At 38.3% G+C, this 24,307-nt stretch overlaps 1 protein-coding gene across 1 annotated transcript; it reads right to left on the minus strand.

Moving 5' to 3' along the window:
- Positions 1 to 1,939: 1,939 nt before the first annotated feature.
- LOC146146415 (inactive phospholipase C-like protein 2) lies at positions 1,940 to 24,126 on the minus strand. Its single transcript, XM_083390423.1, has 19 exons — positions 22,843 to 24,126; positions 18,750 to 18,933; positions 16,967 to 17,187; positions 16,294 to 16,442; positions 15,660 to 15,779; positions 15,150 to 15,255; positions 14,395 to 14,549; positions 13,733 to 13,857; positions 13,080 to 13,163; positions 11,319 to 11,478; positions 10,437 to 10,583; positions 8,519 to 8,673; positions 7,971 to 8,057; positions 7,315 to 7,427; positions 6,360 to 6,445; positions 5,991 to 6,099; positions 4,774 to 4,986; positions 3,671 to 4,491; positions 1,940 to 3,271 (listed from the first exon to the last, which is right to left on the minus strand). Exons 1-19 carry the CDS (start codon positions 23,762 to 23,764, stop codon positions 2,741 to 2,743), a joined length of 4,488 nt encoding a protein of 1,495 aa, XP_083246549.1. The 5' UTR covers positions 23,765 to 24,126; the 3' UTR covers positions 1,940 to 2,740.
- Between the last annotated feature and the right edge of the window lie 181 nt (positions 24,127 to 24,307).

Genomic DNA, 24,307 nt, shown 5'->3' on the forward strand with positions numbered 1-24,307 from the left:
TTGAGTTGATTTAATAATTGTTTGTAGGCTGTGGTGGGATTTTAGGCCAGTGCTAATTTAGCTAATAATATAATTTTGGAAGTATTATCATTTACAAAATTAAAGGATTGGGAAATTATTGTTTACTGCTTGTTAATTTTTGACAATAACTATTTCTGTTTTTGATATTGGGAGTTTCGGAATTTTACGCTTTGCTGGTTTATCGCTGTATAATCTTGTAAGTAGGATTTATGCCAAAAGTGAGATTTGCTAAAACGAAACTATAAAGACGCTTATAGATATAGGAGTGTAATTGTTGAACGTTTCCCAGGCAATGATACTATATTTTTTTTTTGAGCTTTCTTTACAAAATAATTCAGAATAGTTGTAAGTATTCTATGATACAAGTAATTTAATAGGGATCTTGGGAAAAAACACATTCTTGGTTTGTTTATTTACGTGGTTACTCTTGCGGAACAAATTGGATCTAACAAATATTAAGAATCGCCCATACCAATTTGGTGGTTACAAATAATTTAGTGAATCGTTATTTCTAAATGCAAAGTATTAACAAATTTGCCTGGGGTATAGAGGTACAAGATTATATATTCTTAATATAGCGCAAATTTTAAATTTCTTGTACATCTGCTCCTACCCAGGGATTTTTAGATTCCTCCAAAATTCAAGGGCTGCTTTATTGGTAAGTTTTTAATAATTGATGTATGTGTATTGTGTAAGATTCGAGTGGAAAAAAATCAATAATCATTTTTCTTCGTTATGCACGGAATGTGTGTTTTCCAGGGACGCCGGAGGGGGGGCGCGGTGGGGGGAGGGGGCAGGCTCCCCTCCTGCCCTTTGCTAAGGGGGGCAAGGGGGGAAGTACCCTTTTCATGAAAAATGATAAATTGCTTTTCAAACGTTAAATATTATGCGACCGACAGGAGTAGGGCTTGAGCTACGGAAAAATGCAAAAAAAAAATCGTAAAATGACATTTGTTAAAACATTTTTGGTACCATTTTAAGCCAATCTAGAGGGCGTGGCCGCAAATTTTTTTCCGGGGGATTTCTCCCGGACCCCCCAAAAATTTCGGCTCGCTACGCTCGCCTGCGGTCTATGTTGCCCTTACCAAAAAAGTCGCCCCCCCCCTTGCCCTGAAATCGGTCCGGCGTCCCTGGTTTTTTCTTTATTTCGTATTTCTAATATTAGGCTTCCATAAACCGTCTAACAATAAGGTTCTAGCATAGAGCACTAGTACATGCTATATAGTTCTAGATTTGATTTTAACAATGTTTTCAGTTGTCGAACTCGCACAAAATATCTTTTATTTAAAAAGCTAAAATTTTAAACCACAAAAAAAAAACTAATTCTGCTATAAAGGCCTATATTTTGTTTTCCTTTTGAAAATTTAATTCTGCCACTATTTCTTAATTCGGCAACGGAGCAGTGATAAAACTATACTAAGGTTAGGACCAAGTTCTCCTGGCTTTGACGAAAAACCCACTAAGCTATGACGAAATGAGGACAAAGAGACGTAAGGATTTTCTTTTGTATAACCTTGGATTAATTAAGAGGGAACTGCGGTAAGAAAAGTAAAGAGAGAAAAAAACAAAATAAGAACGATCAGAAACGTGGCTGTGACGTCATCCAGGGATCGTAAAAAATTTATGAGGGGGTCAAAATCTACTTCGTCCCCGTGTTTGTCATGACGTCAGAAATATAGACTTGTGCATTTTCTCAAACGCGGAAAACAACAATAATAATAATAATAATAAGAGTAAAACTTCACAACGATTCGCGAAAAATCTAATGGCAGGAAATTAAATCTTGATCGAAATTTGGTCATTTCTGGCGGTCGGACAAAAAATAACGAAAAAAGTCACGCAAAGAAAACAAACACTGCACTTGGGGTAGCAAGGTTCAACTCGCATTTGTGATTATTCGACATGAAAGTTGTTGAATCTTACGGATAAATACTAAAAGTACCTGAACTCTGAATTCCAGCGTCGTGAAACTTTTCAATTTTACCTTTTTTCGATTTTAATTTCAATCTTATAAAAAAAAGTTTTAACTTATTTTTTCTTGGTTTTAAGTTGGTCAAAACATTCACCCGAACAAAACATCTGCGCAAATAAAACTAAAAAGTGCACGCGGAAAAAACAAAACGAAAACCACCAAGGCAGAACCAATGGCCGTTTGTAGATGATTCAGTAAAAGACAGATTTTACCAAATTCTATTCAAGTTAGATTAAAGAAAAATGATTCAATATCATTGATTTTTCAAGTCTTTTAAACGCCTTCTCAATTAAATCGATACCTTTTCTCATTTGGGCGAACGTGTTAGAGCAACACCGACATGTTCTATGACGTCACGGCGTGGGTAATAAGAAAGGTAGGCCACACGAGGGCGACAAAGCGCACACCAGGCGCTGACGTCAGAGCTTTTGTGACGTAACAAACAAAACGTAAAAGCGATTTGTTGAACCGGAACAAAAATAAATGTTGTTTTGGAGATTCAAACAAAACCTGTTAAAATAAGGAATTCATTTTAAAACTGCTAAAGTAGATACGTCATATTTAAATGTTTAACGAGTGACGTCATTTCGCACCAAGTCTTGGTCGGAATTTGCACAAAAATATCGTTTTGCGCCAAAAGTAAAAATAAACACTTTAAACTATAAATATTTCGCCATGGGCTCCATTTGATTCGGGAAAGTCCCGGAACTTGACCCACCCCGCCGTTGGGGTTATTAGCGGCCCCACTCACAACGGGGTGAAGGGTAACTCAGGGGAAACACCTTTTTCGTGCTTGGACAGCTTTGGCGTGGGGCGTGACCTTGAAAACGGGGGCTTGGTGACCCCGAAGCGCGTCTTAGTGCCGTTGGGTTTCGGGGGATTCCCCGAGTTGTTGTTTCCGTTCCGGTTGTCCGCAGATTCCGCTTTTTTGTCGAGTCCGTTTAAGGATTCCGCCTTTTGCCCTTCCTTAGCGATGCCGCAGCGGACCCCGGTCTGCCACATCTGCTCCAAGCACTCTACCGCCTCCTTGCGGCACGCCTCGAGCAGCTCGAGCTGTCCCTTGATGGCGCTGTGGTTCCACCTTACGTTCTCCTGAGCTGCCAGTCGTCGTTTGCGCTCGCTCTCCCCGGAGTTCTGCTGCTGCTTCTTCTTCTGCGACGATTTGCCCCCGGATTTCTTGGCCCCCGGGGCCGCTGGGGAAGCCCCGTTTATGAGGGGCCCGGGTTCCGCGTTGGCCAAAGCGGCCGGATCGCCCCCGTTCAGAAGTTTCGGAATGTCCTGGAATAAATGCGCGTTTTAGAAAGTTGGGAAAGGGCGATTTAAATGTTTCTTTAGTTGACAAGCAGGGCTGTAACACTGATATTTATCCAAAAAATCTATAATAATACAACTAAAATGAATTTTTCGCCAGATGTCTTTATGTTGTATCTAATTATATGGTTTCATTAAAAAGTTGATATTTCTCCAGGAAATGTAGTTAAAACTAAATCTAATCTCTTTCCCTAAATAAAATATTTCAAAAATCTCCCCAAAATTACTCTTGAAGTTACTGCGCCAATAAAAAGGATAATAAACATAAATAGGGAAGTTTAATAGAAAGGAAATAACAACGGGTTAATATAATCAACAAAAAGACAAAAAGCTAAATTATTACAAATCTACTTAAAGTGAACTGACCTTGTAAATGTTTTGGACCGATCGAAGCAATTCGGTCAACACCTTGCAACACTCGGGGGCGCTGTCGAGCAGGGCCAGGCAGTCGGACACCAGGGCGTCCAGGGCCGGACCCACCTTGCGCCAAAACTCCCCTCCAACCGATGACGTCACTTCTGACCCGGCGCCGCGCACCTCGAGAAGAATGCGTCGCTCGTGACGTAACAATGCCACCTCGGGGGCGGGGTCGGGGGTGTGTCGTCGAGGAAAGGCGGCGTCACTGGTGGCCGTTCTCTTCCGCGGGTCTTCCCCTTCGAGCTCGGACTCGTCCGGAACCGACCAAGACCTCTTGTTCCTCGCAAGGTCGTGTCCTGGAGTCCTTACGAGGTCGTGTCCCCGGGAGCGTTGCGCCACCGTGCGGATACACTGCTTAACCGTTGCGTTTGTCCCGAGGGCGCACGCGTCGCGCAAGTTGGACAGCGACACGCGGTAAGCATCGCGCATCGATGTCGCGTGTAGCAGCGTGGCGTCGGCGCGACGAAACATCTCGTCAAACTTTGGGATCGCGCATTCGCGGATGACTACAATGTCGATGTCCCTCCGCGATCGCGTCTTCTTCAATCGCTTCTGCTGCGACGCGGATGAGCGCTTCTTGAGCGTTCCGCCTGACTGCACGCCTTGTGACGTCATATAAGCACCCCCCTGTGGAGTGACGACGGTGTCGCAAGGGGAGACCGACACGTGGATGAACAGTGTAGCGTCATCAAGTGGTTCGTCGAATATGGAGCGGAGTCGGAGATGTCGGTATCCTGGTCGCATGCTCTCAAGCGGAATCGTGTATTGACCTGCGGGAAAGTAACGTAAGTAACAGAAGGCCGAAGAAAGACCACAGTGGTGGATGGTTAGTGCAGTGCTTCACAAACTTTATGCTAAGGTCACCCACCTAAAAGATAAGACACAATGTGGCACACTTACTAGCAGTATTGCTAATGGTGGACTGTTTAGCCCAGGGGTGGGAAAATGTATTCAATGGAAGAGCCATGCGCAGAAAATAGAAGTACTAGAGAGCCTTAAAATCAGCAAATGAAATTGTGTTGACTCACAATTGAACTCGTATAACTACTCACCAATAAACTCGTCGCCGATAAACTCGTCATCGAGTACCACGAATCGAACGAGCGCGAGTTGCGGGAGGGTGAGTCGGAACTCGAACGACTCGTCAAAAACCGGGGATTCCCCGCTGTTGTTGGGCGCCGTTCTGGTCCGCTGCTCTGCGCAGTCAGCCGGAACGCTGAAGAGCTCGATCAGGACGTACGGGTCGATCACGTGACCTTTGGCGCCTGTGATTGGTGTAAAATGCGATGATGAGTAATGGTTTACTTAACGTATTTTAGAAAACTAAGCATTTCTCAACCATTTGCGATCCAAATACTAAGCGTTAGCTTAACACCGAAGATTTGGCGACTTATCAGTGCGAATTTAGTTAATGGGAGCCATGTGTTTGTATAAAATGTTCCCAAATTTGGAGAAATCTTTTCCAGAACTATTCTTAATAAATCTAGCCACGTGAAAGAACTGCAGTCGGTGAATCAACCAATCAAACGTCCGCCGAAATGTGGTCGCCACCCAGAGGTTAAGAAACACTACTGTAATAGTTCTATGATTTATTTAATTGTGTGTGTAAGCATTCTATTGCTTGCGGTCAAAGGTCACTAAGGTCATGGTGCCACGACACTTTCCTTACGTAAGTTGTGGTTACTATCTTGTAGTGCAATGATTTTTTAAATGGGGCACGGGATTGTTTTGGGGTATTTAAAGTAAACTTGCATATATTTAGTTCTACGATAATTGTGCATTTTTCCTTTTAGTAACAGGAAAATTACCAAGAGGTTTGAAAAACTGGACAAAAGGTAAAACATTACCTTAACACCATAAAGCTAATTTATTTAATATTAGTTTTACATTAAACACAGCGCTGTTGATTTTTAAGAAAATACCTGTAGTTCTACAATGATTTGCTTTAACTTTTGTTACCAGTTGGAATTTTGAAAGACTGAAAGTCATATACTTGGAATTTCGAAGATTTCTTAGCAGTTGGGTTTTAAAAAATTCTAGTGTAAGAAACAAATCTCCATTTTTTTATTTTTTACCAGATAATTAAATTACTGGACAAGAAAGACAGTGAGACAGTCACACGTCACAAACCTTTTACAGTTAAATCATTTTTTAGAAGTAAAAGGATTTCTTATCCCGTTTTTAGGGGACCTAGTGTAAAAAATAAAATATTTACAAAGCAGTAAAATTATCGATTAGATGAAACTCAGGATTTTGTTACGTAACGCACCTCCGCCCCTCGGTTTAGGGAAGTTCTGTCCGCTTATGACGCGCAAATGGAGGATCTTTGACGTCACACCTGGGATGACGTCATTGTGCTGGGTGTTGTAGTACGCCATCTGGTGGTGAAAAGGAATAACAAATATAGTTTATAGTTGGTATGGACCAAAAGTTAAATAATGTGGTTTTATGTTTGTGAGTTACAACGGATGGTTGTTATATCAATCGCCAGTATGTTATTTAAATAGCCCAAAAAAGAAAAAGTCTATTTTTGGAGTAATCGTGAAGAGATGTCTTCATATTTTACAACAAAAAATCTATTTTATGTAAAACAAAGCTAGGTCACAGTAAAACACTCTGATGACGTCATATTACGTACCGGTTGCCTCATGACGTCAGGTTTGAGTACGTAACCGCATCCGCCGTTGGTTGAGAACCTCCCGTCGTTAATATCCATCATTAAACCTAAGAAACAATATATTCGTCAAAACGCGGTTTTGTAAATTAAAAGCACAAGTAATAAGAAAAGTTGATCGCGTAAAAATATTACAAACTCAGTGTTTGAATGGCATATAATGTAAACTCGTATTGAGTGGAAACATATGTTAATAACTAGTTGTCGCATTACGCAGTGTTGTAATGACTTAAGTCAATGACTTGACCTAAGTGCACTTAAGCCACTGTTTTCAAATAACTTGACTAAGTATTTTCTGCAAATGACTTGGGTTAAAAAAAAGTATTTTCATCAGGAATTTATCGTAAAATTGAGTTATTTATTCTAATTTTTGCACATTGAACAATTTGCTTGCCTTTTATTGCCTTTTTGGTATTTTTAAGTTAAGGTATTGCTCATAATCGGACGAGTTTAGCCAATTTTAATAGCTTTTCTGACAAGGACTAGACTTTGAATTGACTTGCTTTAATTATGACTTGACTTCGACTGGACTTGTTATTTATTTAAGACTTGAGTGGAACTTAAGTTATTTCAAAATGACTTGTTTACAACACTGGCATTACGCATACAGGTTAATGAGGGTTGCCACACGTTTGGAAAACAATTGAAAGACAATGAAATGCATTTCAAAGAAAGTTAATAAGTTTTTAAAACCTTAATTGAATCACTATGCTGGACATAAAAGCATGAAATTCTTACTCGCATTTTTCAGAATATTGTGAATACAGATTACGAGTAGCAAGTAGTATCTTCGTACTCGCATTACAAAAATAGTTTAGTGCGAGTTCGAATTACAAGTAATGAGTAATAGAAACTCGTGTTACATTTAGGATGTATAGCGAACTCCTCTTAATACCTTTTAAAACGAGTATATACTCACCCGGGGTCTGATAGTTGAGCGCGGCGATCTGTACTCCACAGTTCCAATAATCCTGTGGGTTGAAGTTACTTGAATCAAATCTGGCAGCACTCGGGTAAACTCTGGTCAGGTACCTGGAAAAAAGGGGCGTGTTAGGGGCGGGGCCATTAAGTTAAGTACGTTGTTTTAACATACAGAAAAATCTCATAATTAGATTTTTAATTTTCCGAAAGTGTTAACATCATGTATATACGGTTTTCTATCAGAAAATCTACTTGCTCTTCAACTAATCTGCACGTTCTAAAAATTCAGGTGTTGAACTTAAAAAAGAGGCGTGTAAGAGGCGGGGCTGCTACCACGTGCATTATATTGACATATGAAGACACTAATGTTAATCTTGCTCATTTTGGTGTAAGCGCTTTATGACCCATTTAATTGTGTGAGCATTCTATTACTTGCGGTCAAACGGTCAAAGGTCACTGAGCACATGGTGTCTTGACATTGTAGTTGTCCTTACGGCAGTTGGTGTCACCACCTTGTCGCGGTAGGAGCTCATATTGTCATAAAGAATTTGATTTGATATTGTTAGTTACTTGTAAGTGTTTGGAAGTGATGTTTAACTTGTGTTTTAAGTTGCTGGCAATTTTCCCAGCTGCAGTTTTATTTTAACAACTTACTTCTGGTTGTGTATGGCGAATTGGTCGGGGCAGGTTTCCACGTACTTCGTGGCTTGTTGTTCATGGAGCGAGCAAGTGGTTGAGCAACTGGATATAGTAAACAACATATAAATTACCATGAGTACGAGGAGGCGAGTCTGTTTGCTACTTAAACGATATAAACGGCGAATTTAAGGCCACAAAAACAACCCAACATACCAAATAGGATCTACCAAATCCAATAAAACAATATAAAGATGTTTAACAACAAGGTTAACGCAACTACTTATGACCACTTGATCAACAGACTTAGGAACCTAAAGAAATTTGAAAACGAAAAAAAAAACGAACAATGAAAATAATATAATTACAGGTCGATTTGTAAATATCCCATGAAACTTGAAAAAACATACAAACCAACTTAATCCTTTCAAAAACAATTTTTTATTTTAATTTTTTATATTTTATAAAAGCTTTGTACTAAACTTTATTTTTTTATAAGTACTATCTTTTTCCGAATTTTTTCTCAAATTAAAAAAAAACGTTTTCTTATATTTTTTCCAACTCACTTATTCACGTCGCGATGCACCTCAAAGTCGTCACCGAAAGTTGCGCATGCGCAGATGGACACCAGGTCGGAGAGGGGTTTCACCAGTACCCCTCTGCGCTGGGGCCGGGGTGGGGGGTCAACAGGCGCCGGAAGGTCAACCATCGAACTAGCGATCTGGTAAAAAAAAAACTTTATTAAAAAAAAGGAAAAAAATCGAAAAACACTTTATATGGATTTTTCATGAAATGCTTATGATTAATTCCCAACACTACGCAAACTAGCTCAAAATGATTAGATCGCCGTTTTTATGGAGTGCATGAATCTGCCAAAAAGTCGAAGTGCTTTTAAAAGTTGATCAGTCGAAAGTAGCTTGTCCGATATATAGATATTTCCTTCTGACAAATTAATTGCAATATCCAACAGTTTAAAATATCAAAACTTTACTTATGACCTATTTAATTTTGTAATCATTCTATGACTTGCGGTCAAAGGTCACTGAGCACATGGTGCCTTGTAGTTGTCCTTACGGCAGTTTGTGTTACTACCTTGTCGCGGTAGGAGCTCATTTTGTTAGTTACTTGTAAGTGTTTGGCAATGATGTTTGACTTACTGATTCTGTTTCTGTTTTATTAACATTGTTTTGTATTGAATTCTATTTGAATAAGGAATCCACTTGTTTAAGCCTTTTCGTGTTTTAATAAATTCCTGTACGTGCACAGTGATAAAGACTTCAGTATCGGATCGGATCCATTAGTTTTCAAAAAGCATCTTTATTTAGTTTTAAACTGTTTTTGCTCTTGGCGTGAATCGACTTCACGACTTGCCATTGTGTTTGTTTGTTTTGTAACAATCGCGCTCAGCGCCGCGCTTCCTAATCCTCAAGGGCAATGACGTCACACAAGGTCAAGCAACTACGTCACTCGGTTGTCACGAGGTCATTTGGGAGTCGTTTGAAGGTCAATTTGCGGCGATTGTGACAGGACAATGGGTTTCCGATCGAACAAAGGGCGATAACAATGGGCAGCGCGACGCGACAAACAACTTTCGGAAATATGCGATTGCGGGATTAGAATAAAACTTTCCGCTGCATTTTGGTTAGTTTGCGAATGAACATGAAATTGTAAGCGTAAATTCTAAAATTGACGAAAAATTAAAAAAAAGACACAACTATTTGTAATAAAAAGGCAACTTTAAAATCAAGGTTTTGTTATTTTTTAAATGTCAATTTGTATTCCAATAAACTTTACTAAATAGAATAAGTGCAATTAAAAATTGTTGCTTTGCAAAAAACAAGCACTCAACTTGAAAAAAAAACAGCAAAACATAGAATCGAAATTTGTTCAGAGGAATTAACATAGGAACTAACTCTTGTTGAAGCGGTGATTGTCAGGCAAAAACCTGCTGTCAAGGTTTTAGATTCTATGAACAGGCATTTATGCAAAAAAACAAACATTTTTCTGTTGAAACCCACCATTTTTTGACCGTCTACATTTTACCGCCTTTTACTTTCCTCGTTAGTACAGTTTTAGTCTTACTCTGGCCTGACCGAGCACGGTTGTGCGAAAGCTCGTCAGAAGTGAAATACAATTTACCGTTTAACAGCACTTTCTAAGTTTTTAATAGGACTCAAATGGCTGTCACAGTTGTCCAAAATAGTGTTGGATGTTTGATTCAAAGTAAAATTAAAAGTTGAAGAATTGAAAAGACAGTAAAGTGTCGTTTTTGTACAGAAATATTTATCCATTCCGCAAATTATTTTCTTTTGGAATTAAGTTTCTTAAAGTATTTGCTGTATTTTTGGTCAAAAATCACAAAACTAAATTGTTTTTGTTAAATAAACGTCCCTTAAAAATCGAAACTACAACCAAATTCGACCTTAAAGTCATTTCCGTCGCCCTAAAAATGCAAACATTTCCGCTCCCGCAAATTGTCCTCACCTTGTCTTCGACCTCTTGACCTTCATCGTCCTCTGAAGCGTAACCGACGTCATCCTTACATCCGGGAGGGAGCCTCTTGGTCCGGATCAAGATGCGGTTCTTGAGATCTTCAGGTGAAGGGAGAAGATCTCGGTCGCCCACAAGTGCCTGTGGAGAGTAAAGAGTTAAACATTAGTTTGAAACCTGTGATACACTTTAGCTTATGAGACCGGATGATGAGTTTAGTACTGCGGAACGGAATACATTTTGAATTCACCATATTTGACTTGACTTATTATTAAACGAAGAAATCATAAAAAAATATAAAAATGTAAAGTCAGCTCCATGAATCTTTCGTTTAGTTTTAAAGTTCATTTGTTATAGCTTAGTTTTGTATCTAGCAACATTTCCGTTGATAAAGTATAAATAACAGAACTTAATTGGAGATGTTTAGGAAGATATGCCGCGGGCTTGAAGAATCAAACTGCACCGAGTTTGGCGACCCCCTATTAACCAATATGGCCCCTGCCTTAAGAGAACATTACCCCTTAGCCCCAGGGAATGCACACACCTCTTTGTATGTCCTGTTCTCAGCAAAAAAACAGCTTTTAAAAGTCCGTTAATTCTCATGAAAAACTGCAATGCTCCAGTTTTATAAACGCTAAAATTAATTTAGGTGTCCAAGTGATAAGTTACGACCGTAAAATTTAATAATATGGCCCAAGAGCGAACATTTCCCTTAGCCCCAGCTAAAAGCATTCTCATAAAAACCTAAAATGATCCAATTAAAAAAATCTTAAATAAATCAAGTTGTTCAATTGACGAATAACGACAGTAAAAAAAGGTTAATAACTATATTGCCTTGGTCGAACATTACCCTTTATCCCCAGCCTATCTACTCACCTCTTTGTATATCCTGTCGCCGAGCACTTGCGTTAGATGTTCTGCCATCAAGAGTTGTTGCTTCTCACTACAGTGGTTCTCCACACTCACAATTACAGGGTAGCTAGAGTTGCGGAAGGCGCTATCACCGATGGCTTCCACCACTTGACGGAACGGGATGCTGAGGAGAGCAACAAAACGCGATGAAGCAGGAAAGCGGAAAAACTTTATCAATGACTCAATTGTGTATGGGCTTTGGTATTCTTATTACATATTACTCCAACCTCCAACCATTATGCTCCAAAGAAAAACTAGTTTTTCATAATTAATACAAACAGTCACTATAAACAATTCACATAATTACGTTTACTCGCACAAATACAAAATTCAACCCTTAAGCTTGTTCACCTTTTAAAAGCTTATTTAACAGAAAAAACAGAGGATTTTCACCATAACGTTTAAAAAACAAAGATATAAGTCCATTTTAGAGGGAAGCAAAAAAAGTCCGAAAACAGCGATGAAGGGAAAATACTATTGTTAAACAAAAAAACACACGGAAAAAAATCGTTAAGAGTGTTCAACAGGGGGAATTGACATGAGCCGAAAAAAAGGACAACCGGCGACCGGAAATAGATAAAATGGTTAAGTTGGACAAAAGCAAAAGGCGGCTCTAGAAAAATAATCCATAAATCTTATAAAAACAGTTTTCTTGTATCAGTCTCTAGGAAATTTAATATTTGTAGACCACCCTAAAAACATTATTTAACAGAAAATATTTTTTAACAAAAAAACAAAGATAAGGCCTTTATAACATTTTATTTTTATCTCATTGCCTCATGCCCAACATTTTTTTAGAAAGAAAAACTGAAAGCAGAAAACTAAAAATGAGCAGCTAGTCTAGCTCGGGAAACGTGATCTTAAAATAGACGTTCCTTGTAAAGTTTATTGGATTTGTGATTGAGGTCGAAGGAAGGTTTTGGCATTTAGTGAGGGCTGTGATTGCTGCCTCACAAGCTTTCACACACAACTTACTACGCGGTACAATAGCGGTTGGAAACACGAGTTTAAATAAAAGGGATTGAAACAAATAGATGTTTAAAACAGATTAGGTTTTCATGCGGGATGTTCGATACTTTGTATATATTCCAAAACGTAGATCTGACTATTTTGTAAAAAATACATCGTCCGATCCGACCCAATTCTTTCATTACATTTGCCATATAAACAAAATTTTATTAACGACCTATAAAGGCATGTTAAAGGTAGAAGATAAAGCATATTTTGGTAAATTATAAATAAGACTATAGTTTAACGTTTGTAGAAGTAGGTTGAACCAACGAATAATTCCTATATGAATGGCAATTGAACTTCAACAAAAACGTCTACTTTTGTTGTAAATACATCTCATGTACCAAATGCGACAAGGGTGCAGAAATGCAGTTGGCAGAGAGGTGTACTAGGTATTTGTTGGCGTCCAAGGCGTTAAAATATCAGCAATTCATATTTGGGATCGGTTCGGCAGCGACCTAGCATCGGTTTTGTCACGGTACTATCGCTCAATCTCTAGCAACTTGAGTTGCCGAATTAATTTGATATCGAGTATCAAGCTTCGGGCATCGGACAAGTAACAATACCAAAACCCTACAAACCGATAAAACACGAGGCATCAGACTATTACCGACACTATGACCGAGTTTTGCGCAAGTCCATATTTTAGAAACGTGGTACCAGAAGAATAATCCACAATAACGATATTATATCTGTAGTAACTTATATTGAAACCTGTTGGTTGGTGTGTGTCCATGCGTAACGACTGGTTCACCGTCGGTTCCATCCCAGCAATCAAGCTCCACGCATCTGCAGCATCTAAAAGTGAGGCGGCGGTTAATGCAACTCAGCATAAGGTCTCACATTTTCACGGACGCGGGTTTTAACGCTGGCAAAAGCGAGCGAATCTAGCAAAGGCATATTGTGGGCCTTAAACGGTCCGAGTTTGTCCAAAATAAAGTGGTTTGAATTTTAATGTGGTTTAATTAAACAAATAATTAAAACGCTATTTATTAGCAAATTGTATTACCAGCCATTTAAATGTTTGACATTTTTAACAACATAATTAACTATCCAATTTATACTAATGTTTTTTTTTGTGTCAACCAAACTTTTAAAATGAACAAAACACATTTAAGACGACAGCATTTAAATTATAGCTTAATAAATATAGGCCGCGTGTTCGTATTCCTTCTGCAATCTTTCGTAACATTTAATAAATCTTTGCTTAGAACCAAGCACAACAAAGTCAACCAATCATACTAACTAACGCAGTCTGTGATCAAACCAAGTTAAGAAGCAAAGACTTAGACCCTACAGGGCTCAACACGAGTTTTGTTTCAGTTCCTCATCCCAGTAAATACGAGTTGATGAAAAGGACTTCTTACCTGAGTAAGGCTCGTACGTACGCGCTGACACTGCTGGGCCCGCTAACTTGGTCCTCCATGAGGTAAGTGTTGTGGGACGATGCGATGAAATAATGCGACAAGGGTTGCGTCATGTCTTCACAAACCTACACGTTGTAGACAATGTTTACTAGTGTATAGTAGTGCTTCTTAACTTGATGGACACAGCTTTCAACAAAAATTTTCCATTAAGGTGTTAAAAAAATTACAATAAAAAATATGCATTTCGCTAAGTAGAGTCGTTTCCATTTCTTACTAATTCGAATAATGGTTAAAAATCGGTGTAAAAATTTTCCGCAAACGATATTAAAAAAAATTACAGGGGTAATAATGATACGAGAAGCTATTTTAAAAGGCTAAACAGCAAAACATTGGCCTTTTGATTTTTTTTTAATTTTAACTAGAAATTGGGATAGAAATTATTATTTGAATGTTCTTTTTTGCTTTCACTAGAAGTATCCTAGTATCGGACGAGTACCATCCTAGCATGGACAAGGACGGCCTCAATGAAATGCTATATAGTATAGATTCCGATCTGATATTTATCATGTTTAATATTGTTACATTGTGTAATGAAACTATAGATATTTATCTTTCCTAATATCCAGACATCAGCCACACTGTGTGGTGATGTGGCCACCAACCTGCAAGTGTCGCGGATCCATCAACCCACAAGCGTCCGACATGAGGTATTTTGTGAACCCGTCGATTCCCAGGGCTGGGATGGACTTGAGGGACTTCGAAGGCTCAAACTTCGCGATCAACTCTTCGCACATCTCCTCTGTTACGTCACTTACACCTGGCGTAGAATCGAACACACAAACAATCAAACACAATTTTTTAACTAATCAATGGCGAGAGTGATCTAGACTTTTGAATGAATAGTATATTTAAAATAATAAATTAATCTGCCTTGTTTTATTGAGTTGGATGTGTGTTACATGCCAGAGTTGCAAATTTAGTGTAAAATAGAAAGATAATCAAGTACATTCTAAAGATGCTTTTGTGACAACGCTGTAACGAATATTATAAGTCGACATAAGTCTAATAAAAGTTAAAAAAAAATTAAATTTACCAATAAAAAAATAGTATAAACCAGTGGTTCTCAACCGCCGGTCCGCGTCCACTTTCCTGCCGGTCCGCCAAATATATTACAATTTTAAATCTTAACTACAAAATGCAAGATGCCGAAGGCTTAATAAAAGTTTCCATTCTTTGCTTTGAAGTAGATTATTTTGTCGTAATTACATTTTGGTTTGATTTTGATATTTGAAGGTCCACCGGTCCACAAATTTGTTTTGAAATTTTACCGGTCCGTAAGCTAAAAAGGTTGAGAACCACAGTTCTAAACAATAAAAAAATACGCTTATAATTAAAAAGATATGAAGTGGTGGAGTACCTTGCTCCGACTCTAGAAACACGAGTAGGTCGTTGACGGTGAGTCGGTCGTCCCTACTCGCGAATCGGGCGAGTAGAAAGTAGATTTCCGGCCGAGTTGCAACGTCCTGCGTTAAACAAAAGCCGAGTAATTACTCGCTGAATCCAATAAACTGGGAAACAGGAGAATCACTCACGAGTAGAGTAATTCTCGTAAACTTACCGCAATAAATTCTCGTACTTCAAAAGTTTAGACATAACTAAAATGCGACAAATTTGTCAAAATTTAAAGTAACTTTTAAAGAAAAAGGCTTTACTTTTTAAGTTGGTTAAACTAAAGAAACTTAGTTTAAGATAAAAAGTTATCAAGTTTGATGAAAGACTAATAAAAAAATTAGTGCAAAGTAAATAGAAAATATTTGTCATTTGTGACATGTTTTACTCCCCTTTTGACTAAACTCGTTACTCGGTCAAAAAAGAACAAAAAACAAAATAAACTCGGTCTCAAGGTCATTTATTTGCGGCGACTGACCTTGAAGATCTCGACGAATTCGTCCTTGCTGAGTCGCGACCGGTCGGTGCTTCCCCTAAGTTGAACATGCTCCTGAAGTTTCTGCTTAATCCGGAGCTCCCGGATCCCATCGCTTAAACTCTACAAAACAAATAGATGTGTTTTAAATTGAGTTACAATATTTTTCGTGAGGTTTTTGTGTTTCACCTATTGGAGATGTGTTAATGTTCATTAACGTCACAGTAAAATTAAATTCCATAAATGCACATAAATGGAGGTATTTTATGGGGGAGGTCGATAACAATGCAAGAACAATAAATCGACAAAAAAAATTTTTTAGGGGGTTAATCTACTCTATTGTCCCAAACCGCCGTTTGAAAGATAAGTTAATGATGTTTTACCAGTACGCGTCACCACACGATTTTAGGAATTTGTATATGACCAACTATTTCACGCCGTAATTTAAAAATTATTTGGAAAATCTCTTTGACCTATTTCTTTCTTATTTCTTACATGGCACAATTCCATAAAGATTGGTCTACGTAACATGCACACAACACTAAACAACATAAAACTTACCTTGAGTGGTTTAACTCTCAACGCAATGGAAAACAGATTTAAATACGCAAAGACCGGTAATTAAGCCACAACTTACCGTAAGTAGCTTGAGTGACTCATCCTCGTCCAAAAAACCGTCGCCGTTAATATCTGCGCCGTCGAACATTGCGCATAACCACGTGTCACGAGCGTCACTGCGCATGCGCAGACCCTCCACGTCCTGGCCCGACATCAGGCACCGAAGTCCTAGGGGAGAAAAATATTTTGTGGGGGTTAAAAAAAATATATTTTTGAGGGGAAGTTACGAAAATGAATATTTCGAAGGTTAATAAGCAAAAAGTTCTGGGTCTGAAAAATGAGTTGGAGCAGGGTTGCGGCATGTTTAAAAAATTCACACTTTTCAAACAAAAATGATAGGTTTCTAAAGACTTGAAACTCAATCATTTCTCATGTTTAAATCTAAAACAAAACAGTACAAGAACCCAGCAAATCAGCAAAACAAGTAAAAGTCGAAAATTGTCTTAAAAGTTTTGCAAATTAACCTAAAAGTTATAGTTCCGCAAATTGACTTAAAAGTTCCACAAATTAGTTAATAGTTCCGCAAATTAGTAAACAGTTCCGCAAAACCTCAAACAGTTCCGCAAATTAGTAAACAGTTCCGCAATATCATAAAAAGTTCCACAAATTCATAAAAAGATCTGTAAATTAGGAAAATAGTTCCCCAAATTCATAAAAAGATTCGCAAATTAGTTAAAAGTTCCGCAACTTACCGGTTACCCACACGTTGGCGTCGTCGGCGGAGTTTGCGATCAGATCGAGCGTCTTCCCGTCGGCGTAGATGATGGAGAAGGAACACTCCTCAGGGAAGTGGGTCGAGATGTCGGATGACACGAAGAGCTCGGTCGTCTTCCCCGAGCGAACTTCTCCGATCGAGGAAAGATCGATCCGCGCTTTACCAGAGTCCTTCTTCGATGGCTCCCAGCGAAGGCAACTGGTAAAAAAGCGGAAATGTTGTAATTTCGAAACAGCGATTGCACTTTATGGAATATTATCCAAATAATGGACTTTATTTATTGACAATTTTGAAGATTTGTTTTGTTTTTATGAACAGGAGCTATATTCTACTCTGAAATAAGAAACATCAAACACGGCAATAATGTGGTTATTACGGAACAGCTAGTGCCTGTTTTTACATTTCATATCATTTATTCTTCTAAAAAAATACGTTAATTCTTGTAAAAAACGAAGGGTATACAAACTAAGAAATAGAAACCTACAAAATTTTGGCTAAAAAGAAAGTCTTGCCTTTTCAAAGCGGCCTCATATCCCCAAAAATAGCAGTATAAGCTAACCGGCTGTTAACGAGGCCTTGAAAACATGGGAAAAGTAAGAAAACCTAAAATTATGATTGAAAAGGACCTTACGCCTTTGAAGCAGAAATAAAATTGAAAAAAAAGCAACACGAACGAAATGAGTTGTCAAATTAACATATTTTTTGTCAAATTCGGAGCCACTTCTTAATTTAAATAACTCGGTAAAATAAACACAAGAAACACACAAAAAAGTGGCTTAGAATGTGTGATGCCTCCATTATTGATTCACATTACGTTTTTTACAAATGTTGGGAGTCGTTGAAGTAAGTGCGTGCATACAGTTAAATGCTAGTGTTCTTTGTTTATTCTAAAGTAGCCTCATACAGCAGTCAACCAGTTGAAACAGCCACAAGCGTAAGTCGTCTGCGCCAATACACGTGCACGTGCCCAGAGGTCGCGGCCAAGGTCACCAGCAGCGAGACACGAGCGACCGCAAACAATGCCGCATTGTGACGTCATGCATCCGAGTGCTTTGTTGGGTTCAGGCGGGGATTTAATATCGGCTTTTAGTTGGCTCGTGTTTGCGTCATGAAGGCGAGTTGCTGATGTAATTAATTTATTCACGAAATATACAAAAGCACGATTCGGATAACATTGCGTTGTTTTAGATAAAAAGTAAAACATGCTGTGGGAAATGTATTATTTCACCTATTTAACATTCAAGTAACTGCGAAACATTATAAAAAAGTTTCACTATTAAAATGTGCCAAATAGCGGTACTGTCCCATACGATTAAAAGGTTATTTCCACCTTTAATGCTTCGTGAGAAATAAATTTAAAGTTCGTATCAGCGCAAATGTTGAGAATAAAGGATATTATTCAAAAAAGGGACTTTACGTGAATGTAAATGGGTATTGTCGGCCTGACGAATCACCCAGCAGCCACATTACTCTGAAAACACTATTAATTGTTTGACAGAGAAAAGCACAAATAGATACTTTTTTTTCTAAATGAAATACGTTTTATTTTGAAAATCACAAACTTCCTTAAATCGTAATTTATCGAAACCTTTTACTTTCTAAACAGGTTAAATAGAAATATTTGCAAAATAACATTTACCTAAAACAAATAAATCTGTCTAAAAACTAGTAAAATGAGAGAAAATCTTTAACTTAGGATTTATTAGATAAATTAGCAATTATTTCAACTATAAAGCATCTACAAAGCATCTCTAACTCACTTTGAAACGTCGTCAAACCAGTAGAGTCGGTTGTAGACCCTGGAGTTGGATCTCATCTTAACAAACTGGTGTCCAGTGCGCATGAGAGCTATGCAATCGGATGAGTTCTTGACCGATGCCTCGCTTGGGAGTCGACTGAAGGACACGGTCTTCTTGCGTATAGTGGGTCGACTGCCAGGTTCCTGTGGAGCAAAAATGAGGGTGTTTAGGGGTTAGCTTCTGCTTCAAAAACACCTTTGTATTGACATTTCTTATTTCGAAATACTTTGGTGCAACTTTTTCGCTTATCAGTAAGCTCATGTTTAGGGGGTTGCTGTTGCTTTAAAAACATCTTATTTTGACCAATTTTAGAGAAATTTTTCGCATATTTTTGTAGATATTTTATCTGATTTTTTTGGCAATTTTTACTGTTTTTGTTATTTTACACCCAATTTATGTGTTCTTACTAATGTAGGTAACTCTAACTATTAACTCACAATTGTTAAACTAAAAAAAAAAACACGTTTTAGTCCTAATTTGTGACAATTTTCCAATTATTGCGCAATTGTTTTAAATATATTTTTGATATTTTTGTACTTGTTTTTTTGTATAATTCTAGACCTTTTAGTTTGTTTCGATAAGATGAATAATGTCAAACTGTGAACAACCGATTAATTATTCATGTGTTGCGTTTTCCGGTGTCTCGGTATATTCAAATTAGGGTAGGAGGGAAAAAGGATTGGAAAACCACTGCTTAAATGGAAATCTACTGTGATCCGGTGTTGATATAAGTCATGTTTGAATGAAACATTTAAAGAAACATCGAGAAAAGTCCAATAGGATTGCAAATTAGGGCGGTCGGGAAATTTTGTTCCAACACGGGAGAAGTTATTGATTGATCCGTCCAAATCGTCTCGCCTGATATTGATTTCAGTCTGCACATAACTTTGCAACAGTTTTCCAAGTAATCCGAAGGTACAGCGTTGTCTTCAGTAATCATAGGCGACTTAACGAGGCCAACCTAACATGTGTGACTTTTACAGCCTTAATTGTTCTTGTATGAATCCTTGGTAATTTTTCAGTGTACTGTTGATAAATTTCAACATAATTTGTCGTTATACAGTGCCACCTGATTGCTACATTTATACGTGTTTAGTTACGGTTTGTCAGTACGACTTTAGAAAGAACTATATCACCGATATACACATATGTTGTAATGTTCCAGTAATCCGAAACTAGTTCGAAATTTTAGGCGATAAATTCTTGTAAATGTCAAACATAAGAGACCGTAAAACACATCACAAGATTTTTGACGATTTAAATTTCTTGGATATCTTTTCAGCGTTGTTTTACAATGTACGGGTTCTTTCATGTGTCTTATTTGCGCACAGGCTGTAAACCAAATGCTTTTTGTCAATTTGCGTTTAATATTTGCCGCCCACTCTGAAAGTATGCTTATCCCACACAGCCTTTGTCTGTAAGTGGAAAGTTGTTTGACTAACATTGTTGCAAGCCGTGGCTACAACGTCAAACTTAACATTTACAACCATTTTGTCACCCATAATACACTTTTACGAACGTTCGGCGCCATTCGCCCTGAAGAAGGCGGCCTGTATAATTTGTCGAAAAGTTGGAGAATCAAAATAATTACCAGAGGATCTGTTTTTGAATAATATTATTACAATGCCTGGTAGCAACGTTTTATATATTGAATTGATATTCAAAAGTCCTTTAATAGTTTTAGAAATAATCGAATCATTCACAGACAAACGCATAACTTCTTCTAAAGCCCTACTGTTGAACAATAACCGACAAGACATCAAAAGTTTAACTGGGACCTTGTACAAAACCGAAATAGGTTGGCTCCAGTTGAGATAAGTTTGCCTTTTGATTCGATCCATGACATACCGTGTCAAACTTGAGATTCGTCATACATTAGAGCAAGTTTTTAGAGAACTGAAAGATTTTGTGCACAACTTTCGGCCAAAACAGTACTTATTCAGTATTACTTCGTGTATTTCGAAATATCTGAACAATTTACAACTTTGTGTGCACGTGCGATCTAGAAATCTTGTAAATTGATAAGTTGATGTTTACATATATAAGTTATGGGTACTTTGCATAATCGTTACAATAAACCACATTTTTTAATTTAAAAAGTGTGTGCGTTTGTGTGTGTATGTGTGCGTGTGCGCGTGTGTGCGCGTGTGCGTGTGTGCGTGTGCGCGTGTGTGCGCGTGTGTGTGCGTGTGTGTGCGTGTGTGTGCGCGTGTGCATGTCGCGCCATCCAATCCACAAACATCCTGACCTGAAATGACATCATACCATGCGTCATGCATTCAGCTGCAGAAGCAGCAACAACACAACGTGACGTCATTTTTAAACGATGTAAAATCTCTTCCTGAACAGTTACAAACAGGACTTGAATGGTTCGCTACAAATGTTCTGTTACACTTGTAAAAAAATACCAATTTTCGGGTGAAAAAGGAGTAGGAATCACAAAGTGTGTTATTATTCTTTGAACATGGTCGTTTTTTCGGCTTTAGAAAGCAGTTTGAAGCATCGACAGGAAAGGCCACTAAGTGGTCTACGACCAAAAAGTTGACATCAACTGATTTAAATAGAGGTTTGGCATTTTTTTCTCCCAATTCTTCTATTTATTTGCTTCTTTGTCAATAAAAAGTGCTTAAAAATGACTTTTCCCCAGGAACACTTCATGTTTTCGAAAAACTATTAGATTAAAATTCTTTGAAATTTGAAAACTTAGACAAGGCAAATTTTTCGGCTGCTTTTCCGCGCATCGTTTGATTATAAACTTTAGTATTGGAATTAAAACAAGCAGATGTGGTTGGACAGAATGAAAATACGTATAAGTAAAAACTAACAGGGCTGTTTGGGGATCACCCATTAGTTTGGTCAAAAAAACGCCAGTTAAGCAGAAGCATGGTTAAAAATGGAAGTTGAAATCGGTTTGGTTGGTAAAAAACAATTAGCTTGGCAGCAAACTTAAGCGAATTCACGGTAAACAAAACCGCCTACATTTGAAGCAGTCTGGCCGAGAAGACACGAGTGTCTCCGTTCTATTTCGAGCCTTATTGATGGTTGTGCACGACAGAGCAATTCCCAAGGACAACTATTACTGAATGAAGTTGCCGGTGATATTTGGAAGAGCGTGCTTGGCTGATTGTACGCGTGTATTGATTACGGAGAAATGCACTGTACAGGTTCTGTAGGATCATAAACAAGCCATAGAAGGCTGCAAGCAGCTACCGCGGCTTTGAATGAAAAACACAAAACCGTTGAATGTTTGGATTTTTGTTATTCTACTTTTCTGTATTACATATTTTTGTTGGTGAATTTCCTATTTTTTTGTGGTATTTTTTATTCTTTTTTGTCAATTTTTGATGACGGCGTGACCTAAATAACATGTTTTTCTGGCTTAGCCAAAATGCACCGTTAATGTAATGATACAAAAAAATACGATTAAACTACCGAGGGGAATATGTGGCAACTTAATCACATTTTTTCTTTCATTGAAAAATGATCAAATTTTTTTTAATTTTATGGTTTTAAAAGTAGAAAATTGTTCGAATATAACGCCACATACTTTACAAGCAATGAAGTTCAATGCATGGACGTTATGCTTTAATTGGATGCTATGTTACCACCAACTTTATTACTTCATTATAGTAACTTTTTACAAAATATCAATGTAATATTGATTTGAAATCACAACACCCCACATATTACAGCAGTCTTGTCAGCAAGTTAGCAGGAGATTATCTTAAAAGCAAACTTAATCTGACTTTCTGGATTAAGCCTCCATATTACAGCCAAGTCTCCTTGGCATTAGAATTTATAAATTAAGTCTTTAGATACAATTTGAGGTAAAACAGGTGTTTTATGTGGCGGGTCAAAAATGTTAAGTAAAGCCCATGTTAGAGATGATACTTTTGCACCTAGACTATTTCGTAGACTAACTAAATTGATGTTTCGTTTAACCATTAAAATAGACTTATAGTTAAAACTATAAACACTAAACAACTCTTCCACGTGAGTCAATGTCGTTTCAAGGTCACCTTTCCAGTAAAATCCTCGCATCGCGATCTCCGCTTCAAGATCGGGGTGAGTTGGGGGTCAAGTTCAAACGAGTCAAGGTCGAGTCCGACGAGTAGGGACGAAGCGACGCCAACTCGTGCGAGTGCGCGGGTCAGCGAGTCCCAACCTTGCAAACTAAGCTGACTCGAACTTCGAGTAACGCCAGAGAGTCGAAATCGCGAGAAGAGAGATCGCTTTCCCGAGTTAACCGGGTCAGGAGTACTCGGCGTACCCGAAGAGTCGTTATCGTCGTTTGATTCGAGTAGCTCTAACTCGTTTTTTTCGAGTTTTCTTTCCTCGAACAGCTCTGCTGGTTTCGTGCTGTCGGCGATTCGATCGTACACGTTCTGCGAGTTGGCGAGTTCGGGTTTGCTCGCTTCCAAACGCGGACGCAGCTGCTTCTTCTTATTGTTGTTGTCCGAGTTGGCAGTGGCCGAGTCGGCGGTGCTGAGTAGCGAGGACGAGTCACTGCCCGAGTTCGACTCGCTGTCCGCGTCCGCTTGCGACTCGTCGAACACAAACTTGCCATTTTCCCCCGAAACTCCGGGAGTTTGCTGGCGAGTAGCGGTCGAGTTCTCGGAACTCGCTCTACGAGTTTTCAGCAGCAACTCGTATCCTTCGTCATGCACCAGCGCGGCCGCAACGTCGGGTATGTCAAGTATTTGTTCGAGTCTTGATACCCGTTTAACGACAGGCGAGTTCATGGCAGCTGTGGTGCTACTCACCATCTGCTTGCGTAGAGTTACATAGGGCGAGTCGCACTCAACTGTGGGCGAGTAGTTTATCGAGTTGTCATCGCTATCTTCGTTCAGTGAAATACTCAGATTGGGAGGCTTGTTTTTGCGGTTGAGGTAGACGTTACTCGGGTGGCTGGGTGACTCGTTTTGACAGTTGCCGAGTTGAGGAGTTGGACTCGCTGTCATTGTTTCAACTTCCATCTTCGTTCACGAGTAGATACGAGTACGAGTGAGTTCAAGTCGCTTAAACAGTAGAAAATATTGGAATCGAAGTTGGTTTCAAATCGTCAAAGTGTTATCTTCAAAACGAGTACATTCTACTCGTCAGTTAAGTAGGCAAGTCAACACATCGGTGAGCAAATTTTCGAATTTGTTAATAATCCAACTAAAATGTCGAGTAGGTTCCTTATGGAAAATGAGTAACTCTTCTTAAAAGTGTATTTCCAGACTTGTATTCCTTCCAGAAAGCTACTCAACAGTAATCCGTTTTTATTCCATGTTATTGCTATTGTTGTTTAACTGTCCTAAGCTGAAGCACTTGTTGCTTTTTACCAAATAATTGCCATATTGCAAACCTTAGTGAGTAACAACATAAAACAATGAGATGGTTAAATGGTTGGTATACCACAAAGTATTTCACAAAAGTCAAGATTGACAAAAATACAAATATTCAATTATCCGTAAAAACAGCAAAGTTCATATACCGCTCTACAACTTTGAAATATTTTCTTAATAAGATCTCAA

The sequence above is a fragment of the Ascidiella aspersa genome, chromosome 5 (genome assembly GCF_963924565.1).
Source record: "Ascidiella aspersa chromosome 5, kaAscAspe10.2, whole genome shotgun sequence".
NCBI classification, from domain to species: Eukaryota; Metazoa; Chordata; class Ascidiacea; order Phlebobranchia; family Ascidiidae; genus Ascidiella; species Ascidiella aspersa.

Coding starts and splice junctions, on each gene's coding strand:
- LOC146146415 (XM_083390423.1), bottom strand. CDS start 23,764: ATGGAAGTTGAAACAATGACAGCGAGTCCAACTCCTCAACTCGGCAAC. Junction 16,443..16,966: donor CGCCAACGTGTGGGTAACCG/GTAAGTTGCGGA, acceptor TTTCTCCCCTAG/GACTTCGGTGCCTGATGTCG. Junction 4,987..5,990: donor CCCTAAACCGAGGGGCGGAG/GTGCGTTACGTA, acceptor CACCAATCACAG/GCGCCAAAGGTCACGTGATC.